The sequence below is a fragment of the Leptonotus elevatus genome, chromosome 18 (genome assembly GCF_054856555.1).
Source record: "Leptonotus elevatus isolate MCC_2025b chromosome 18, RoL_Lele_1.0, whole genome shotgun sequence".
Taxonomy (NCBI): domain Eukaryota; kingdom Metazoa; phylum Chordata; class Actinopteri; order Syngnathiformes; family Syngnathidae; genus Leptonotus; species Leptonotus elevatus.
The window spans coordinates 13473140-13496094 of NC_141256.1; the positions used below are offsets into that span (position 1 = coordinate 13473140).

General features: G+C 37.1%; 1 protein-coding gene across 6 annotated transcripts in view; it reads right to left on the reverse strand.

The window, feature by feature from the left end:
* syne2a (spectrin repeat containing, nuclear envelope 2a) overlaps positions 1-22955 on the reverse strand; it is a 57559-nt gene that overhangs the window by 25274 nt on the left and 9330 nt on the right. For all 6 annotated transcript variants that reach the window (XM_086060922.1, XM_086060919.1, XM_086060918.1 and 3 more), the window contains 37 exons: positions 22506-22768; positions 22289-22439; positions 21539-21682; positions 21318-21449; positions 21053-21235; positions 19624-19761; positions 19361-19546; positions 19096-19218; positions 18795-18977; positions 18454-18558; positions 17949-18026; positions 17420-17791; positions 16741-16820; positions 16523-16661; positions 16345-16422; positions 15482-15631; positions 15198-15398; positions 14139-14231; positions 13205-13390; positions 12957-13130; positions 11678-11815; positions 11281-11480; positions 10405-10537; positions 9376-9558; positions 8880-9029; positions 8222-8398; positions 7575-7730; positions 7336-7485; positions 6019-6189; positions 5798-5931; positions 4470-4650; positions 3458-3640; positions 3263-3376; positions 3004-3158; positions 2756-2888; positions 2578-2672; positions 1116-1350 (listed from right to left, as the gene is read on the reverse strand). In XM_086060922.1, coding sequence (XP_085917048.1) covers positions 1116-1350; positions 2578-2672; positions 2756-2888; positions 3004-3158; positions 3263-3376; positions 3458-3640; positions 4470-4650; positions 5798-5931; positions 6019-6189; positions 7336-7485; positions 7575-7730; positions 8222-8398; positions 8880-9029; positions 9376-9558; positions 10405-10537; positions 11281-11480; positions 11678-11815; positions 12957-13130; positions 13205-13390; positions 14139-14231; positions 15198-15398; positions 15482-15631; positions 16345-16422; positions 16523-16661; positions 16741-16820; positions 17420-17791; positions 17949-18026; positions 18454-18558; positions 18795-18977; positions 19096-19218; positions 19361-19546; positions 19624-19761; positions 21053-21235; positions 21318-21449; positions 21539-21682; positions 22289-22439; positions 22506-22768 — 5847 coding nt within the window. The remainder of the gene's footprint in view (positions 1-1115; positions 1351-2577; positions 2673-2755; positions 2889-3003; positions 3159-3262; positions 3377-3457; positions 3641-4469; positions 4651-5797; positions 5932-6018; positions 6190-7335; positions 7486-7574; positions 7731-8221; positions 8399-8879; positions 9030-9375; positions 9559-10404; positions 10538-11280; positions 11481-11677; positions 11816-12956; positions 13131-13204; positions 13391-14138; positions 14232-15197; positions 15399-15481; positions 15632-16344; positions 16423-16522; positions 16662-16740; positions 16821-17419; positions 17792-17948; positions 18027-18453; positions 18559-18794; positions 18978-19095; positions 19219-19360; positions 19547-19623; positions 19762-21052; positions 21236-21317; positions 21450-21538; positions 21683-22288; positions 22440-22505; positions 22769-22955) is intronic.

Below are 22955 nucleotides of genomic sequence, written 5' to 3' on the forward strand. Positions count from 1 at the left end.
ACTCGTGATTTGTGATGATACGCCTCACTAAGGTGATCGTGCCACATTGCGCTTGGCCCGTCTGTGCTGCGGTGAATTTTGGTGCGCTCAGTAGTCGACTTGTGATGGTACGTCGTGTGATTTCTTTATACTATGTCGAGCGAAAAAAGAAAGTGGGCGGACGAATATGTGTAATAAGCTCTTCCATTTTAAGAGAACAGCAGAGGTTGTTTTGGGTTCAGTGTATCCGCCATTTTCAAATTTTGTCTCAGTTTTTGTCCATTTTCAATCACGCTTGTTAGTTTTCGTTATAGTTAGTTAGCCTCATCACGTTTTTATTTAGTCCATTTTTATTATTATAAATTTAGCATTTTAGTCCAAGAAAACGTAATTTTATTCATCTTAGTCAACAAAAACTGTCAACGTTTTAGTCAGGACAATCATTTTTGCCCCTGTATATTTTTTTATGTAACATTTCGGATCTAAAACTATTTCACATCAAATTTTCAAATATTTTTGATGAAAAACAACTTGACACACAATTACAGTATATTAACACAAATATTTGTCTGATATTTAATGGGATAAAATGTCAAATTCAATTTTAAGACCCTAAAAAAAAGAAAACGAATTATAGTTACTGAGAAATTAATTTTTTCATTTTGTTTATTTTACCATCATTTCTTTGTGAAAGTTCTGTAATGTCCTGTAGATAGTAGCATTCATTGTATTAACATTTATTTTGAAAGGACATGTGATTAGATATACACTGTAAAAAAAAAAAAAAAAAAATTTAAACCGGTAATTTTGCAGCAGCTGGGACGCCAGAAAAATACTGTGAAATAACAGAAAATTACTTTCTAGTGTAAAAAAAAAATAATAATAATAAAAAATTAAAAAAACTGTAATTTTCCGGCAGCTAGGGCGCCAGAAAAATATTGTGAAATAAGAGAAAATGACTTTCTCGTACAAAAAAAAAAAAAAAGGTTTCCTAGTTGTAGTCAGGTTAAAAATATGTGTTGACGAAATTAACACTAGTGAATACGCATTAAAAAAAAAACTGGTAGGGTCCAGTACCTCCACCAAGATCAAGTACCACCGTGTAAGGTTAAATCAACACTTCCTATCAAACTAACCTGGCTGTGATCTGCAAGCTGATGTGATGCGACAGGCAACAGAGCAAGCGGAGGGTGAGCAGAGGACAGCAGGGGTTCGACAGATCTCAGCGTCTTGCTCAGAAGCTTCATTCCACGTTTATAGCGCCTCCGCTGGTCGATCTGTTCTCTCGCCGTGGCCCGGTGCTGGCCAGCCAGCAGCGAAGATCTGAACCACCTCTCTCGGAGGTGGACCGCTCGTGTCAGGAGCTCAGATCTGTCACAGCGCATATACCTTATATAGTCATATTGCTGATGGGTATGATTTCAAAATACAGATATCAAGGGTTTTACAATCATTTGTTCAACATGACGACTCTTTCCTTGTTAAAACGCAACACATAAAAACGCTAATAAAACAACGGCAACAGAACACACGTCAGTCACAGTTCCTGCGACCAATTGCCAAATCAGCTCAAATCCAGTCGGATTTTTACGACTTTTAACAGCCTTTGGCACTTCCAACAAGCAGAGGAGAAAACAAAACTTTCCTTTAGACCTCGTTGATAATCCTTGGGCTGTCCAAGTATCAAGAGACCACAAACAGGATTTATGAAAGGATCAAGGAGAGGGACATTTAGCTCTTCCAAGACCGGAAACATCTGCAAATTACTACATTTTGTTGCATTGGCGCGTATCCAGTGTCTTTATACGCAACACGCGAAAAATCAAATGCAGCTGGGAAACCGCAGATCGCTTCATTTTATTGATGACGCCGTACGACCCCCACAAAGGCAAGATTCTCTGACTGGGCAAGAACCTGCAGGGTTCTTTAAACAAAATGTTGTGTTAAAACGTCAATGAAACCGTATTTAATGATTTGTAAAATCCTTTTTTCAACATATATTCAATGACTACATTACAAGGACAAGATACTTCACGTTCAAATTGGTGAACGTCACATCGTATGAATCACATTTCGACGCGGCATCGGGCATACTTCAGAATACCATTGCCAGTTAACAGAGTTCATCGCTACATCTACAAATTGTAAATAAATACAAAGATCATCTGAGATGGATTGACACAAAAGGAGGAAACGTGTGCTGCGGTCTGACGAGTCCACAGTTCAATTTGTTTTTGGAAATCATGGACATTGTGTCCTTGAGGTCCAAGAGCAAAATAACCAAATTATCATTATAGCTATCAGCACAGTTAAAAAAATAATATATATATTTACAAAAAAACAAAAGACAAGTCAGGAAACATGCAGGCAAGTAAATAAAATAAATAATTAAATAATTAACATAATAAAAAAAAAAAATAATAATAAAATACATTTAAAAAAGTAACAACCTGCTGTTTTATTTTATTTTATTTTTTTACTGAAGTCCTAAAAACAAAATCAATAAAACTGAGAAAGCTGGGCACTCTCAAGGCTCTCATCCGATACAACAATAAGAAAGTATCATAAAAAAAAATACTTAATTGCTCCATCACTTACTTTCCCTCCACTCTTTGCTCTTCCATGGACTTGATTGCATCACAGAATAGACTTTGGAGAAGCTCTTGTCCGCTTATCATTTCAATCTGACGCCTCTTCATGGGTAAGGGACAACAAATAATGACAAAAAGGTATTATTACAGCACGCGATTCAGAAAGTAGACGCCCTACGTTGTACCTGATGGACTGCGAGTATCTCTTGGAGGCTGAAGCCACTTGGAAGTTCTGACTCCAGCTCCTCCAGGATAAATGTTAGCTCCTGGCACTTCGGATGAAAGTCTCGGGACTGCTGATGTTCACGTTGCAGAGTTCTGACGAACCGGCATTCGTACAAATTGAGAGGGAAAACGCCTTTTGTGCCAAAAAGTTCATTTTGAGCATTTGAATTACATTCTCCCCCACAAGCGTCTCGTTTCACTTTCTCACCTGTACAAAAAACACATATGATTCACACCACGGGTCCATGTTTTGCTGAGCATGTGCAGCGCGTCCTTGTTCTGCTCGTCGAAGGTCACGCAGCCGCTCAATTCGCTGACATCAACCAGCGATGGAAGCAGTTCGATAAGTTTCAGCAGCTCGTGCTATTCGGCCAAGAAACAAAAACAAGGTTTTAAGAGCCAGGGGTGAAAACAAATCTTTAAGAAGCAACTATTGCTCTTGTCTGCTGGCGAGAACTCAAACCAACCTTCACAACGTCTTTGTCGTTCATGTTGGATTTCACTCCATGCAGTATGTTTTGTGTCTGCTGCTCAAGGGCTTCCAGCCGCGTGTGAAATAGTTTGTCGTTGTCTAAATCTTCCTGCAGAAAGAAACGGGACAGATCCAAATCCATATTTGTATGACGTTTTGTGATTAACTAAGCTTGCGCTCCTGGCAATACCTGAATACGTTTCTTTGTGTCTGAAATCGCCTGATTCAGCAGGAAGACCTCAAGCGACAGCTCCGTGCTCTCCGATTGGATCAAATTTTGGACCAGTGGTTTGAGACATCCAATGAGAGGCTTTGACAAGGCCAGCACATCTGCCGCGCTGTTTTGCAGGTCCTCGGCAAAATTCTGCAATTTCTTTGCAAAGATGAAACGAGGTCAACAGTATATCATAAATCGGTTGCAGAAAGAGGGAGCAGTGGAAAGAGTTAAAAACCTTGGTGACGCTAGTGACTGGGCCTTTAATAATGTAATTGTCAAAGCGTTTAGAACAGTGGTTCTTAACCTGGTAGAAGGAACAGAGACAAAGAAAACCGCAGGGGCCTCGGAATTGAACCCTGCGGAACACCATGTCAATTCATATTGCAAATATTTGTTCAACCGCTTTCTTTTTTCACACAACATAGTTAGTATGAAGGGATGACAATTTTAACCACCCCAGAGACTGACTCACCGAACCCCTGGGGTTCAATCGAACCCAGGTTAGAAACCACTGATTGAAAATATAAATGATTATATCCATTTTCAATTTTAAAAGTAATAAAAAATTGTAGCATGAATGCGTCGGACTAAAATTTAGTGTTTGAGGCAGGATGTGGAATATGTGAAAATTTGGGACCCGTGACCCTCGGGCTTGTTTTTCAAAACAACACTAATGCAGCATGTGGACAGTACAAAATGAGGTAAATAAGTGCAGCACGGCAAAACAAGCAATAACAGCCATGAGTTCATCCTCTGAATCAGCGTAAGTGCATGATGAGTCAAGCAGGTTATTCAATCATTCTCTAGAACTAAATAAAAAAGAAAAAGAACAGAAAAAAGGTTCTAATAATTAAACTAAATTGATTGCACTCGGTGACCGCCCACCTGTTTGGTAATAGAAATAAACACTGAAATTCTGGGTTGAAGATTTCCCGTTAAAATGATCCACTTCATTTGACAATTAACGTGAACTGCACGAACTAACCTCTGCTGAGAGGACCGCAACCTGAGGTTCCTGTCGGGGTGAAAATGAGGAGACCTGACACCGAAGGTGTTCCAGCTGAAGGGAGCCGTTATCAAAAGCCTGATTATACTGCTGCCAGAAGCAAAGGGTCTCGTCAGTCTTCTGGTGTTCCTCCTTCAACTTTTCCAACATGTCCTCCCACCTGGGACGAAAGTCAGTTTGAATTTATAACTTGAGAGTGAACTCCTGTGTCCTGCACATGTGGGAAACATTTTTTTGATAACCTTTCGTAATAGAAAGAAAGCCCCCACCATAATGGCCACCAGTATAACTGACATTTTTCAATTGGAGCTGTCGGAATTAATCTATTAATCGACAAGTAATTGATTATCAAATTAATCGACAACTATTTTAACTCATTCAAACCCAAAAACTTATAAATAAGTTTTTAATAATTTGTCCTTCCATCCCAAAGACGTATTTATACGTTAAATAATAATAATAATGTTTTTCATGCTACAGCATACAGAAGGCTTCGATATAGCTTCTGACATGAAGAGGTCGCTTAAAGCAATGGTAGATATGACCAAAAACGGCCAGGAGGTGGCAGCAGAATATAAGAAATCAGCCAGTGCCATGTTGCAACAAGCTCTTTTTGCCAGTGTTTTCAACAGTTTTGTGAATAATGATTAAACTTAGCTATATTCTAATGCTAATTGCACACATACAAATATACTTGTTTTTCCTGATGAAAAAAAATCTTTCTTTTTGGTATGTTCCATGTTTTTATAGCGCTAGAACACAATATTCTGTGGTCCTTGCAAAATCAGTAGAAATCCAGTAAAACAGCCGAGAGCGAAGGGGGTCGCTTCAGTGAAAATGGTTGGGAGTGAATGAGTTAATAATCGAGTAATCGTTTGGAGACATTTTTCAATTTAAAATTGTCCAAATCCTCAGATTTCAGCATATCAACAGTAATTGTTCACTGATTTCCGTAGTCCTTCATGAAAGAAAAACGGATTATCTTCTGTGTTTAATCAAAATAAGACATTTGCAAAAAGAAAACAATGACCGAACTGGTAACATAGTACAAGTATCAATCCCCCTTTTTTTTAATCACTATATGAATACAAAGTATGAAATAACCACCAATCACTGGTTAATAAACTATAATCAGGCAAAATAATAATAATTATACACTTAAATGTAAAATTAAAATGAAGGCGATTCGTTGATTAATCGACTGAATAATCGCTAGATTAATCGATTTTAAAAATATTTGACTATTTTCAATCATGAAAGTCACGGATGGATGGATGATTATGAATCAGTGAGTCCATGTTACGAACCGTTTTCGCTCTTGTTCTACTCGATCATTCAATGACCGAGACGTTCCACCATCAAGAGTCTTCAAAAGAATCTCAAGGGAATTTGTGATGTCCGCCCAAAGCTTCTTCCCTTGTCTGCACATCTCCTGGAATTGCTGTCCACAAATGCCAGATGTATCTCAAAACAAATTTCATTTTTGAGTCCTTATTACATTTCTCACATAAGTTACATTGAAGCTGACCTGCAGAAGCTCCAGATAAATTTCCGTCTGTTTCAGTGAAAACAAAAGAGCTCCATAAATCTGCATGGTACAGCGCACCCTGCTGGTGTGCAGAGAAACTTCCCGCAGATTTCTGTCCAGACGAGCCCATTCCTTGATAGTTTGCTGTAAAGTCGGCTCCAAAAATCGCATCTGAGAATCAGCACAAAGCAAAATTAGTGGGATTTTTTTTTTTACCCCCTTTGAATGTTTCATCTTTTGTTAACAAGAGTATGAAAACCTAGATTTTTTTATTGTACATTTAAAACAGATGTAAAATTTGTGATTAATCGTGAGTTAACTATTGAAGTTATGCGATTAATTACGAGTAAAAAATGTAATCGCCTGACGCCCTAATTTTTAATAATCATTTCGTTAGGCGATTAAAATTTTATATCTGTTCTAAATGTATATTTTCATACTCTTGTTAACAAAAGTTTTTATTTTTAATAATCTTTTTTTTCTTTTAAAGAAAATATTATTAAAAATGAGTGGCGTCCGGCGATTAAATTTTTTTATCTTAATTAATCACATGACTTCACGAGTTAACTCACGATTAATCACAAATTTGATATCTGTTCTAATACAATTAAAAATCTAGGTTTTCATACTCTTGTTAACAAAAGTAGGAAAATTTTTTAAACTAATAGAAATAGTTCACGTTTATAGCCAAGAGTATGAAAACCTAGAATTGTTTTTGTACATTTAGAACAGATATAAAATTATTACGATTACAAATTTTAATCGCTGTCGATGCCTCTAATTTTTTATCATCTTTTCTTTTTTCTTTTTTTAAATATATATTTATTTATTTATATTTTTTATTTTTAATAATCTTTTGTTTTCTTTTAATGAAAATATTATTAAAAATTAGTGGCGTCCGGCGATTTTCTTTAAAAATCGTAATTAATCACATGACTTCATGAGTTAACTCACGATTAATCACAAATTTTATATCTGTTCTAATACAATATAACAAAATCTAAGCTTTCATACTCTTGTTAACAAAAGTGGGAAAAAATGTTAAACTAATAGAAATAGTTCAAATTAATTTTTGACATTTATAGCCGTCAATGGCAGTGAATGAGTTTTAATAATATTAATTTCAATCAAACTACATTTTCTCAAGTGTGTGCTTTTGGTTTTTGTGTGGAACAATCAGTTGACTAATCCTGTTAACAGCCCGCTGTGCCATCTATTGTTCAAATATGAAGTAGTGAATTATTCCTCCTTTGAAGTCCTATTTAAGTGATCTCAACACCTTCAAAACCATCATTACCGTTTGTGTTCTATTCCTACCTGCTGACTGAGATCCTCACAAGCAAGACTGACAGCCTGCGCCTGGTCACAAAAAGCGACATCACACGGATGCTCCTTTTCAACAAGCGCATGTGTGAATTTCACCCCCTGCAAAGCTGCAGCCAAATCCTTTATTCGTCCAACAACAGCCTGGAGGGAAAAAATACAAGAATATCAGATCAGATGAGAAAGGCAAAAAGTGCGGCGCAAATAATCTAACTTCCATCTTGTTTGCATACCTTCCACTCCTGCAGAACCTTTTGGGTTTGGGTTTGACTCGTTGGATGTTTCCACTGATTCAGATGCTTTTTTTGCTGTTCAAATGACCGACGGAGACGTTGCAACTGTCTTTCTCTGGCAGTGCAAAAGTACCGGAACTCTTGATCTCCACGAATCTGCACGAGAAATCAAGTATATAATCAATATGAGATCACTTCATATAGCAAATCAAATACAATTGATTTTATTGATGTTTATGTTCTTAATCCAAACTACAATGTCAAGTTCCTTATACAGTACAATAAAAAGGCCCAACGCATCACTTATACAAGGTGAATAATAGTAATCAAAATTCAATTACAATTTCAATTACACTCCACAATTACAAAATCAGCATGAATACTAATTTTGAGTTGTTTAAATGTATACATTTGCACTTTTTTTTTTAAAATTTAAAAATAAATAATTTAATAAATTGTGTTTTATTTAAAAGGAACTTGCATAATTATAGTGTTTTAAAGAATTTTATGTTTTAATATTAATTTTTTATGTGTTGTACTAAAAAATTAAATATCGTCCTAATCGTAATTTCAATCGATACCAAAATAATCGTAATGACTATTTTCTTCATAATCGGGCAGCCCTAGTAAATAACTATGCAAGCAACCTGGTTCTCCAGCGCCCCCTGCAGGTAAAGCCACCGCTCTCTGAGGGCACCGAGTTGCTCCTCGTAAATTGTTCGCTCGGGAAGACGAGCCTGGACGTCCAATCCAATCACCCGAGGACGAGTTTGGGAGAGGAATTCCAAAAGAGGCTGCCCGTTGACCAAAGACATCTTTAATGCCTGTAGGGAAAAAACAAATATCATTAAATCCGTAAGGAGAAATGTCAAGGTAGTCAGAAAGTGTAAGACAATTAAATGAATTAAACAACAGTTTGTTTTTATTTTATTCTGGGATGTGTCATATTATCTAATGGTTGCCTTATTTTTAACATCCCTTTCGCAATGGTTCATTATCAGTTTTTAGTACTTAGCTTCTATAAAAATAGAAAATAATTGTTTATACAACGTGTACTTTTTTTTAGCCCGGAGTGCTTTTGTACAATGTGCTTTGCGTGGGATGTGCTTTCCAGACAGCACTGACGTAACGAAGGATTGTAGGGAGGTGATACGAGCGCACAATAGCCTCTTTAAAGACGGGAGATGTCGGCCATTCTCGAATGCTTAGTCACAAGAAGTCCGGGTTTCTCGATCTTCTTGCTAGAAATGACGATGGGGTACAGCCAATCGATTTCTTAGACGGAGACTCGGGGAGCGTGTTGACCTGGTAGCGCTGAAGTGTTCTACGGATCTGAGCGGCATCTGTAGCCTTGCGGACTTGTTCTCTGGCCCGCTCCAGTTGGACCTCCAGATTGTCGAGCCAGTCCTCCAGGTCCGACAGCAGCTTCCTCGGCGGCCACATCGGGAGCAGCTTCTGATTACACAAGCAGCTCAATCTTTAAGTATTACAATTAATCGTCATGTGATTTAAGCTGGTATGTAATGAAAAGTAGTCATTGGTGATAAATGGTAGTTCAAAATTAAAGGTGCCCTCCCACTTGTTGGACTTTCAATCACGGCGTGACTGAAGTGATTTTCACTCCCTTGCGCTGGACGAGATCACAAAAAAAACCCCTCATTATCTTTGATCAACTGCCCGCCTTGAATTCATCTGAATTCAATGAGATACTGAAGGTCCAAAAAGAAAGACCCGCTGATGCCGCTATGAAAATCAACGTCTGCTTCATTTATTTGACACAAGTGCCAAAAAACATTTGCACCTGCTGCAGCTGGTCTTGCGCATTTGCCAGGTCGGAGGTGAGCTCGCACCAGGTCATCTCCAGCTTTGCGAGGCGCCCTCTCAGGCCGGGGCATTCCGTTTCCCTCCGACGGAGCAGTCGAGCGGCTTCTCGGGAGGCGGATTCCTTGTGAGCAGACATGGCCTCCATCTCGATATTGAAGTCCTGCAGAAAATGCTAATTTTAAGGTTTACGTTCCATATCTCTAATGGTGCGGTAAATAACTTACAGTGGCTATAATGTGTTGTTTTTATGTCATAAAATAGCCTTAAGACACTAATTATGCAGAAGACAATATAGAGGATATGTGCAAAATTATTTAATACTAGGGGTGTCAAAATGAGTGCATTCGTTTTGATTTTAATTTAAAGTTCCTTTAATGCCACAAATTTTTTGGTGTGCAAAATCAATGGCCACCCCTGTAATGGGGGAAATCTAGTCGCACCACAGCAGACACGTCCACGTCAAAATTTAGCAGTAATAAATGTAATAATAATGCATACATTTGTGGTGACCGGGGTCAAGTTGTATTTTACAATTTTAAAATCTGCAGAATTTCACAAGTTACGTCATGTTAAAGATTAGCTAGCTCTTAATATGAAAATAAAAATACACTGAGCTGTAACCAACGTCTTACAAATGCAATGATGCCATCTAGTGGCAGAAAAATGACCTCAACACAAATCGATATCACACTCGTTTTTTTACAGTACATCTTTTAAATTTTAACCGAATTTTATTAATTATAAAAAAAAATGCAGTATCAATGACTAGAAGATGCAGCCATATTTCTATTAGTTTAACATTTTGTTCCCACTTGTATGTTAACAAGAGTATGAAAACTCAGAAAAAAATTATTTTATTGAACGTTTTATTGTATACACAAATGTGCAATTAATCGTGAGTTAACTATTGAAATCGTGCGATTAATTACAATTAATAATTTTAATACATAAAAAAAAAAAAAGTCGCCACTTGAATCAATTGACATACAGTACTTCAAAGTCTTACCAACAGCCGGATCAGACCCCTGCAAACACCCTCCTGGCTCACATGAGAGGCATCAGTGAGTTCTGAGCAAATCGTCAGGTGTTTGTTAGCGTCAAGGAGCCATTTACTGACGGCGGAAAAGTCTGTCTGGAATCTGTGGGGAGGACAAATGCAACACAAAGACAGTTCAGTTAGTGAAGCAGAACATGACTCTTCTCTCTTAAGTGGGAGGGAGAGGACAGGCTTCGGTCCAATACTGATAACGGAACTTTCTTTTAACTCTCCGTGAGATCATGCATGTTCCAGATGAATCCACTAGATACCGAAGAAGTGAGGTTAAACACAGTATTCGTTTCAAAATTAAAGATATTAAAGACTGAAATGAATGAAAGTAATGTGAAAACCTGGTTTAAAAAAAAATAAGCGATATAGCGGGGTAACCTTGTATTTTAACTCATTCACTGCCATTGACGGGTATAGACGTCAAAAATTCATTTGAAATATTTCTACTAGTTTAACTTTTTTCCCCACTTTTGTTAACAAGAGTATGAAAACCTAGAAAAAAAAATTTGTACAGATATTAGTTTTATTGAAGTCATACAATTAATTACAATTAAAAAATGTAATCGCCTGACGCGATTTAAAAATGAAAAGAGTATTAAAAATTAGGGGCGTCAGGCAATTACAATTTTTAATCGTAATTAATCGCATGACTTCACTAGTTAACTCACGATTAATCGCAAATTTTATATCTGTTCTAAATGTACAATTAAAAAAATCTAGGTTTTCATACTCTTAACAAAAGTGAGAAAAAATGTTAAACTAATAAAAAATAGTTCAAATGAATTTTTGACGTCTATAGCCGTCAATGGCAGTTAATGAGTTAAGCTAGCCCACCTGACCCAGCAGTCCCAGATGTCACTGTAGCGCTGAACCTCCTGTTCCATGCGGCTGCAGATGCTCCGCCATCTTAGCTCCACAGCTCCCCCTGTCTGTCTGACAGAGTGTGCAAATGAAGGATCTGTCTGCAGCTCACGTTTCTGATCCAGGAGCTGTCCCAGGGCAGCTCTGTTGGCTTCCAATTGGACCAAAGTTTGCTGAGTAAAAAAAGAGAATCGACAGTAAACTTAGCCAGTAGCTTCTAAAGCCAACTATTAGCGTGGTTATAGGATCGTAAAACTGCAGGACCACTGGGCAGACGTGGAAGTAGATTGCAATTACTCAATGAACTGAATATGTTTTGCAAAAATGAGAAGTGGGAAAACAGATGCAACCAGTGCTGTCCAATTCTTACCTGACAGGTATGTAGACGGTGTCGTATATGGGACTCCTCATCATCCTCCGCCTCTGCTTCGGCACTGCTGATGCTGACTTCAAGCTTGTCGAGCAGTCTCCCCAGTTGACCACAATTATCTTCCCAGCGGGTCCACTCCTGCGGCAGATCCAACCATAAACGTTTCAGGATTGCATTCTTGGATAGTTTCTGCATTATGTATTACCATATGTGTAGTGTAGGGATAGACCGATTATCGGCCGGGCCGATCATCGGTGCCGATATTTGTCAAAATGCTAAATATCGGCATCTGCCTTTTTACGAATCTGAAGGTCAATAAAGCTGGTATCTCACTGAGCGGTGAACGCTTGCAAACGTTGCACATTTAGGGATTTATTTAAATTTCCACATGCTGACACTGGACTTTTATTTTTTTTAATCAAATAAAATAAAGAAATTATGCTTACATTTTGGAAAACTTTATTTACAGTAGAAAACTTTAGGGAACTATTTACTTGCTTAGTCATTCATTTAGCATGAGTGAAATGAATTGATGACCCTGGACGCTCCCTGCAATTTTTGTTATAATTTTTAAACAAAGCTGTCAATTCTGTCAAGGTTTTTTTTATTTTTTATTTTGACGCTAATATTTTCTCTTTTACTTCAAATTAACTCATTCACTGCCATTGACGGCTATAGACGTCAGAAATTAATTTGAACAATTTCTATTAGTTTAACATTTTTTCCCCCCTTTTGTTAACAAGAGTATGAAAACCTAGAATATTTATTTTGTACATTTAGAACAGATATAAAATTTGCGATTAATCGTGAGTTAACTAGTGAAGTCATGCGATTAATTACGATTAAAATTTTTAATTGCCTGATGCCCCTAATTTTTCATATTCTTTTCTTAAAAAAAAAAAATATATATATATATATTTTTTAAGATTATTAAAAATTAGGGCCGTCAAGCGATTACAGTTTTTAATCGTAATTAATCGCATGACTTCACTAGTTAACTCACGATTAATCACAAATTTTATATATGTTCTAATACAATTTTAAAAATCTAGGTTTTCATACTCTTGTTAACAAAAATGGAAAAAAAAAAGTTAAACCAATAGAAATAGTTCAAATGAATTTTTGACGTCTACAGCTGTCAATGGCAGTGAATGAGTTAATATCGGCTTGAAATATCGGTTATCGGCCTCCTTGACTACTACTAATCGATATCGGCCTTGCAAAATTCAGTCTATAATGATAGACTGAATATGGTGTATATCTTTTGGGAATAACAGACCCGGAGCCTCCACTGTGATGCCACTTCCTGTTGTAGCGACTGCTGCAGCAAAGCTTCGCCCCGAACCTCAAGCTGCGCTTGCTCATGAGCCTCTTGAGCCCGCAGTGCTTCTGGATTTCGATGGAACAGATGTTGCATGAAACTCAGCCGAGCGCCAAGAATCTGCTGCAACTTCTAGATTCAATCAAATTGAATGGAGATCAGTCAATATAACAGCAACTGCGACACAAAATGAAGGAGACACGGACCTGGTTTCTGTGGAGACTCATGTGGAGTTGGCTCGTGTTTTGAACACGTCTCGCCTGCCCCTCAGCAAGGCATCCTTCACCATGATCCAGTAGGCTACTTGTCCCGTGTAGTAAGGCCTGGGTGGCTTTCTGTATCATGGTCTTGACTTCTGAACTCTCTCTCACATGTCTGCCCAGCACACACAGCTGAAAGGCAACGTATCGTTTATTTTATTTTGAAATAACAAAGCCCACATGAGCAAATTGATTAATATTGACAGTTCAAAAGTAAGCCATTCTAAGATTGTTAAATACATTCAATTCGATTCAATTTTCAATTCAAATTTTTTTATTTCATTCTTTAAAAGAAAAGAGAAATGAAAGAGGACAGAAAGAAGTCAAACAAAAATGATCAACACAAAATAAATGACAGCAAACAGTCAAGACACTTTCAAGGTAACAAATAAACAAAATAATTCAATAGCATGACATTGTGCTAAATATATTTTACCAGTAATTGTGGTTTAATAATTAAAAAAAAAATAGAAATAGACTGAGATGATTTAGTTTTATAATCCAGATTGTTCCACAAACTGACACCTTGAGTTGAAATACATTGTTCTTTTTGTTTTGTTCTGTATTTAGGTTTGGAAAAAATATCTGTTCCTCTTAATTCGTACTCACTTTCCTTTATTTTATTTTATTTGATTTGCATGTTAATTGGTAAAATTTCATGATGGGCTTTATACATTATTTTAAGGCGGTTAAACTCCATCAATTACTTAAATTTTTAAGTTTAGAGTTGTATAAATATAAAATATATATATATATATATATATATATATATATAAACACAAATAGCACGTTTCTGTAAAAGAAATGATAATACATCATAAAATATGAAATGATATATCATCAACATCAGCAAAAAACAGTACAAAATCACATAACATACCTCGAGAATGGGAGTTTCCTTTTGGTTTTGGGATATTTCATGACGACGCAGCTCAATCTCCTCCATAAAACATAACTGTTTGGTGAAGAGATCCTGAATGGAAAGTATTGTGTTTACTTCATATGATACAGTTTACGGATCTGAGTAAATATAAAGAAACGGTCATCATTATTAAATGTATATAAAATATCACAAAAATTGAAATAATTACTTCATAGCATCAAAAAATAATTGCCTATGTTTACCATTTAGAAGTCTTCAAGTACAGTATTCACAGTGACCCTTAGAGGCTAAAAAAATTACGTAACTCATTCACTGCCATTGACGTCAAAAATTCATTTGAACTATTTCTAATAGTTTAACTTTTATTTTTTTATTTTTAACATTTTAACAAGAGTATGAAAACCTAGAATTGTTTTTATACATTTAGAACAGATATAAAATTATTACGATAATTTTTAATAATCTTTTCTTTTTTTAAATTTATATTTCTTTATTTATATTTTTATTTTTAATAATCTTTTTTTTCTTTTAAAGAAAATATTATTAAAAATTAGGGGCGTCCGGCGATTACAATTTTTAATCGTAATTAATCACATGACTTCACGAGTTAACTCACGATTAATCACAAATTTTATATCTGTTCTAATACAATTAAAAAAAATCTAAGTTTTCATACTCTTGTTAACAAAAGTAGGGAAAATATTTAAACTCATAGAAATAGTTCAAATGAATTTTTGACGTCTATAGCCGTCAATGGCAGTGAATGAGTTAATATAGTATAAAGCATTTAACAATCTTTTTAAATGTCATTCTAAACTCATTTGACATTTAGTTCAAATGAATTTTGGACGTCTATAGCCGTCAATGGCAGTGAATGAGTTAATATAGTATAAAGCATTTAACAATCTTTTTAAATGTCATTCTAAACTCATTTGACATTTTAATAAAACAACCATTTTAATACGACACTATAAAGTACAGCTTAAATAGCTTCCATTTGGGTTGATAATACCTGTTAAAGGTCATGATGAGCACTTAAAACATATTCCAACACACCTGATGTTGGCTTTTAAGATCCAAAGAATCAAAGGAGAGTTTGTTGAAAGAGGTGATGACAAATTGGGAAGTCTTCACACATTTCTGCAGCGATGTTAAACAGCTCAGAGCGTCTGCATCCTCACTCTGAAGTACCGGACTGAGCTTCGACTCCACATCGTGCAGCAGGCCAGCCAGACTCCCCAGCTCCATTGATACACACTACACACAATTTGAAGATGAGACCATCGGGGTGGTTGAAGTTGAGTGCCACAAAATCATTTCGATGGATTAGGTTGTTTTACTTCATGCTTTAAAATCCGCAGCTGGGTCTCTTCATCCCCAACACCTCCAGGAGTCGACAGAAGGTCTGCCAAGGCATCCAGGCATTGAAGAACTCGCCGCGTAGCCGAGTAGAACTTCTCCTTAACGTCTGGATCATCTACAGACCTCATCTAAGAATTAGCACAGAGTTGTCATACAACAATTATTAAAGACAAGGAGCAGTAACAACCAAGAATGCAGACCAGGCTAACAGTACAGCGAGAGATATGTTTTATTTATTTATTTATTTATTTATTCATTCATTCGGACATGTTATTACAACAGGCTTCACCGACCACATCTCATTTAAACATGTTAGATGCCAAAGAATTTAAATATTTGACCTACGGAAGCGTATCGCATTGACTTAAAAAAAAAAAAAAAATCCTGTTTTTCAGTCTAAATTTGTTTGGAGGAGCTTTGAATTTTTGTGTGTAATTTTTTTTTTTTTTCAGTTTTTCTGAATATTTGTTTTCTGTTTTACTGATTTTTTTTTCTGTCCTAAAAAAATATTCCAAAAAACAAAGGGTAAAAATTATTCAGGAAAACAAGAGGAACATTTACTTCGAAAAACAAAGTTCTCTAAAAAGAAGTCAGAAAAACTGCATTTTTTTCCAAGTGAATGCAATGCGCTTCCGTAGCAAATATCAAAAAAAATTAATTAAAATTAATTTTCATAAAATAATAAATGTGCTGGTTTTGCTCTAAATTTAATTGTAAAATAGGTGGAAAAAAACGACATACGTAATAGAATAATACTGGAAGATAAGTTATAATAAAAACTTGATATACTCCCTACTCCTATAAACTTAATGCAAATTTGTCAGATTGCTCATGGACATACTATTTGACTCAGCATGGCGATGGACTCATTTGCATGCAGGAGAACAGCTGAAGTTGACAGCAGTTTCCCTTCCGCAACCTAAACAGAAATGTACATATCACATTCATGATTATTTTCATTTTTTTTTGGTGGGCTTAATTCAATTGTAGCAATGTTGTGTTTGGGTTGACTTGCTCACCATTGCAACCTCGCCATCGCTAATCAGCCTCTGATGCGCTTCCTGAAGTGTTTGCAGGGCTTCCAGTTTCTGAGAGATTTGAATGTGAAGCAGGCTCCACTGTTGCTGCTCTGTCTCGTCTTTGCTGGATTCGGCCAATCTTGCATACAAAATGATGGATTCATGTTGATGGCAACATTTATTTGACTGTGTTCATGAAAGTGAAAATGAGATTTTACATGATAGACGTTGCTGAAGGCTTGAAGTTGTGTTGGTCTTTTCCCTCTTTGCCATCACTGATGATGAGTCCACTTGGCTCCTTAATTCACAGATAAAAAATTTGATGTGAATATTAATTTGGGGTGGAAATCTTTGAATGTCTCACGATTCGATTCGATTTCGATTTGTGGGTGTGCGATTCGATTTGGGACGATTTTTTTATTCACAATGATTTGATTGACAGTGATTTTTGCTTCAATTTATAGATGTTCAAGGAATTGTAATGATCTACTCCAGTCTGACTCGCTAATGCTAATTAGCGCGCTACTCGCGGCACTTTTATCACTCAAAAGAACAACTCCATGCTGCTGCTGCAAAAAAAAAAAAAACTTTATTGGAATTACTTGATCGGGTCTTTTTCCTTCTACTCTCTAATGTGGCTACAACTTAACAGTGTATCAGACAGCGTGGATCCACACTGCCCCTAAGTGGCCAAATCGGGTACAACATGAACAGCGCTCCCAATAAAGGCACACACAAACAAAGGGAAGGACAGTATAAAATAATTTAAATAAAATCGATTTTGGGACATTTAAAATCGATTCTGAATTGTACTAAATGAGAATCCCGATTCTTATGAGAATCGATGTTTTGGCACACCCCTAATATTAATGTATCAAAATCTTTTCAGTGGCTTACTTGACTTGGATGTGGAGCCGTGGACTTCCTTGTGGCTGTAATATGTTGTACTGCGCCCTGATTGGACAGCATATTGATGGTGGGGACAAATATGTCCAAATCTGGAAATGTATAATGGCCTTCTGGGGCCACGGCACTCGAGCGGTCTTGATTGGCAGAAATGGTGGAAGTGATTCGGGACTTAGGAGCCACAATTTTGAACCCAAGTACTTCACCAGCATCAGTGTCCAGTCTTGTTTCTGATGTCATGAATCCACTTTGAGCATTTTCGAGCTCAAACTTCTTGGAATCAAGCCCAGATGATTCAGTTCTATTTAAACTCGTCTCTTCGGAAACTGGTTTAGAAAATTGGGCAGACACAGCGGCCAAGGCCTGACAAAAAAAAATAAAAAAAATAATAATAATAATAATAATAATAAAAATAACATTTGATCTCTTAACAAGTCAGTTTAAGGATTACATTAACGATATGTTATACGTTATAAATATAATTTACAACTACAGTAGTAGATATGATAAGATTATTTACCTTAGCGTCAGACAGTGCCTCCCCATCGATGATGTCATCACTTTTCACCGCTGAAGCACACAGTGTGTCCTCTGGGTCCTAGCACATGAACCATGTCGGTCTTGAAACGGAAATGCTCGACATGCACATGCAGACGCATTTATGTCTTGAATGTGTGTGTGTGCGTGTGTGTGTGTGTGTGTGTGTGTATTTGTGTATGGTTACTGAGAAGCGACCCATTTAAAGCAGCTGTTTGTGACAGCGCCGTAGAGAAACTGGACTGCTCAACTGACACAGCCTGATATCAACATGTCATGTAGATGAAAAAAAAAATGAAAGAAAAAAAAAGATTTTGATTTAGACAGCGTATGAATAAAAATGTCAATAAAAGGACAGGAAGATTTGTGACAAGGTATAAAAGAAAAGATGATCGAGTTTAATTTCAAAATAGAGTAGAGTGAACATATATTCGTCTTGCGAGTAATCTGATTACTTTCAAGACGTTTTGAAATGAATATAGGCTTACCTCAGGAATACTGCTTGTTAGTGTGTCAGAAGATGACGAGTGACAGCTCTCGTCTTCGTCCGTCTCGTCTTCTGAATTAGACTCCTCAAATGTCTCCCGGTTTAACTGATAAGGGTCATGTAAATTTAATTTTCAAAACATGCAGGAAAGGGGCGGAGTTTAGCAAATTATTATTATTATATATAATAAATTATTAAATTAAATAATCTTCTAATCACAAACACACTTGTTTGTAGAACTATTTCGCCTTGGCTGATGTCAGCGCTCCATTGATTCTCACGGTCCAACGATTTCCCGCAGCAAATTCTACAATCCGGTATTTCATTTAGATGTAGCTTTACCTGCAGACGAATGGCTTGTCGCTGGGTGAGATCTTCCAAGTCGTTCAGCACCTGCAGGAGAACTTTTATTCCGGAGAACACAACGAGGCTCTCCTTTGTTTCCTGCGGGAGGCGTAAATCTCCTTTGTAGCTTTCCATGTCCTCTAATGTCTTCTGCATTGAGTGGACATTGTCCAGGATCACCTTTAGAGTCCAAGTCAAAAGTGGAAAAGGGAAGTGGAAGAAAAAAAAGCAGATTAAGCACAGATTATTCATAGCTGTGTGTTTTCATTTTTTTAGTTATATATAAACTTGACTTCACCTGTTGGTTTTGAAGATGCTCTTTCAGTGCGATGCTGGAATTGTCCATCGAGGATAAAATAGTTCTGATTTTTGGGACATTCTTCTCTAAGGTCTTGAGCTCATCTTCCAAGGCCTCCACGACCTGCAAAAAAAAGGACGATTACATGGGACGAAACACACAGCAGAAAATTGCCAAATCTGAAACTGAGCGCTGATGAATTGTCCTCACCAAAAGAAAAAAAAAAAAGAATCTTACAATTGAATACTTTAAAAACGTACGGCACCTCAACAGCCTGCTTGAGGCTCTCCATCGGCTCCAGAATGCTCTTTTGCATCTTTTGAACCTGTCGGTCCGTGTTATCAATCCTCTCCCGCTGCGCGCTGAGATCACACACAGCGGAAATCTCAGCTAACACCGGCCGGAAATCCTTCAGCGCGCTCCTGATTCTCGCCGAGTCATCCAGGACCAGCTGGAGACATGGACGGAAGAAATCGTTGTGTTTTTTGATAGAGAATCAAATAGAAAAGGCGGTTTGTAGTCACTAACTTGTAAGGACTTTGCATGATTCTGGAGGCCTTTGGATGTCGGGATAGAGCAGGGAGTACTCAGCCATGCCTGGGCTTCACCGAACCAACAGGTGGCGCTGCGCAGGAGGTCTTCGGACTCTTGAAGAGAGGCAGGGATCTAGGACGCACATGAAGCATAATACAATAATATGTAAGGCGTCTTTCTTACATCCTTGTTTGTATCATAACAACTTCAAGTAGTGTGGAAGAGAGCCGAAAACTGTTCTAACCCTTTTGGGGTGAACTACAACAAAGATGTGGGCCAAAGTGCTTTCAAGAAAGTGGAAGTTATGTTCCAATAACTTCGTCTAAATATCTTTGGAAATACACTGATGATCGTCCGGGCCGATTTTCTACGTCGATATTCAGCATTTTGACAAATATCGGAATCTGCTTTTTTTTTCTTTTTTTTTTTTTTTAAAGTCAGATGGTCGCTTATAGAGCAATTTAAAATTGTGTTAACTTCAGGTACCTATTTATTTACACTTTCATGCTGCTGACCCTGGAAACTGCATATTATTATTTTTTTATTATTATTAAACTAAAAATAAGATAATGTGAAAATTTAACATTTAAGAAATTTGAGAACACTATTTATTGGAGGAAACAATAAAAAGCTATTGTTTAAGTTTGTATGTAATTTTCTAAAACATGCTCATGACCCTGGGAGCTCCTTGAACTTTTTGTTAGAATTTTAAAACAAAAATGTCTATTATTATTATACAGAATTATATAATTTAAAAAAAACAGAACTGAAAATTGAAACTGAAAAGTTGCTCAATAAACATGTTTAACTCGTTTGCTCCCAAAAACGTATAAATACGTTCTATTTTAAATATTACCATGGTCCCGAAAATGTTAATGGTTTTTTTATGCTATAGCATACAGAAGGCTTTGATGCTGCATCTGACCTGAAGAGAATGCTTGAAGCAATGGTAGTTATTACAAACACGGCCAGCTGGTGGCAGCAGAGTATAAGAGATCAACGAGGCCATGTTGCAAAAGGCTTTTGTCCCCACTGTTTTAAACAGAATTGTGAATAATGACGAAACGTAACTATATTCTAATGCTAATTGCTGCAAAACAGAAACAGATAGAAATATACTTTTTTTTCCCCGATGAAAAAATAGACTCAAATTTTTCTTTTGGTACATTCCATGTTTTTATACCAATAAAACACAATATTCTGTGGGCCTTGAAAAATCAGTCAAAATCCAGTCAAACAGCCAGGAGCGAAGGTGGTTGCTTCAGTGAAAATCGCTGGGAGTGAATGAGTTGAAGACATTTGAACAAAGTAAAAATTAGCCACTTGTATTTTTTTTTTACATTTTGACACCAATATTTGCCCTTTTTAGTGAACGTGAATATCCGCATCGGTATCAAAAACAAAATGGTCCATCTCTGCTGACCTTCCTCAGGAAAGCAGTACGATGCTCAACCATCTGCACTGCATCTTGGTAAAGCTGCAGCGGTCGTGTCAGTTGATCCATGAACAGGTGAGCCTGGTCTGGCTGTTCTTCCACAAGATCCTGCACCTCGCTCTCCAGGAGCATCAACCGACTGTGACACGAGTCCAACTTGTCCCACACGTGCTGGCAAACAGCGGAACATTGGATTGAGACGTCAAGAAGTTGCGGTTCACTCAAACATTTCATGGCAGCTCACTTCGCTTACCTTGAGAGCATGCTGTGCCTCAGTGACAGTTGAGCTCTTTTGCTCTAGAGATAATTTCACTTGCTCCAGGCCCGATATCAACTCTGACACTTGACAAGCAAGTTTTTGAACTGACACGCTCGGTTTTGTTAGCTGCAGAAAAACCAGACCAAATGTAGATTAACTCATCAATACTGTAATAAAAGTCATGATTGATGATGGTCTTCATTATGATCCACTACCTTCTTTTCAGCTTCCTGCATAGACTCTTGAAGAGTTTGCATCCGCTGGCCGATATCAGATGGAATCTCTGCATATTGCTCCTGCACACTGTCCAGGATAGCCTTTAGCGTAACCCTCAGATTGGACACATCCTTTGTGAGCTCCTTTCAGTGTGAAGATAAAGAGAAAAAAAATGGGAGGCCAGGGGGAAAAAAAAGGACAAAGAAGATAGTGGTCCAAATTGAATTCTTGCAAGCACTTTTTTATCTAATAATGGAAGAGAAGATTCTCTAGCTTGAAGGTAAAAAAAAAGAAGAAGTTATGTTTAGATAAATATCAATATCAATTAAATAATGTAAATTAAATTGCATCATCATGCAAGCGGAATATTTTCCCTTCTCATGTGGCAAAATAACAAAACTTTATTAAGCCCGTATCCCACAAACAGGACGAACATTAGCAACGCTAATAAATGTTGATTCTTAAACAGTCTTTAAACATTCTTAATGGTTCCCTAAACCGTCTTAATGGTCTTTCTTGTTGCAAGGAAATGTTGAAGATGTTACAATATTTTGAACATCTTCAATATTTATTTTAGAGAACCATTAAGACTGTTTTGAGAACGTTTAGGAAACGCTGCAACCTTTAACGAATCCTGATGTCAAATCAATATTCGCTAGCGTCGCAAATGTTCATCCCCCAGTGGGATAAGGGCTTTAGAAATGACTTTTTGTAAGTACAGTTTTACACCACAAACCAAAAAGACTTACCTGCTGTTGTGCTGAACCCATTTTGTTGGCCAGCATGGGAAGAATAGTACACATGCTCTTCTCCACCTCTCCTAACCTCTCTTCAAACTGCTGTCTGTCCCTCTCCTCGATCTTGGCAACAGCTATCACCTGGAGATTTCTTTCCTTCAAACTGTAGAGAACAGTTTTTAGCATGTTTGCTAACAATGCAATAAAGGTCGTATGGAACCTAACGTACCGTTTGATATTTTCTTGAATCTCCACTAGTGTGACACCAAAAGGCCCAGAGAGACGACTGGGATTTCTGGAAGGAGTCAAGCTCAAGACATGGTCCAGTCGGTGTTCCAGTGAGACTAAGGTTTGTCGCTCTTGTTCCAGGCCAACCTGCTGCATCTCTGCTCGGGCGACGAGCTTCTGGAGCTCATCTTGTGTGAATATTTGAGCAGAGGAGTCGGGAACCTTTGCCTGGAGTGTAGACAATGAGCTGCAGCTCTGCTCCACCTAAAAACAATTTCATTTTAGTGTGAACCAATATAAAAGTATATATTAATCATAATGTTGGTGTACAAGTATCACTAGCACAACTCCTTTTTTTTTTTTTTGTATTAAAATTTGTTGAATTTTTTATCAAGGCTGCCCTATTGTTTTGGTTCGTACTTTTGTTGGTTTTACATCCTGGTACATTGTT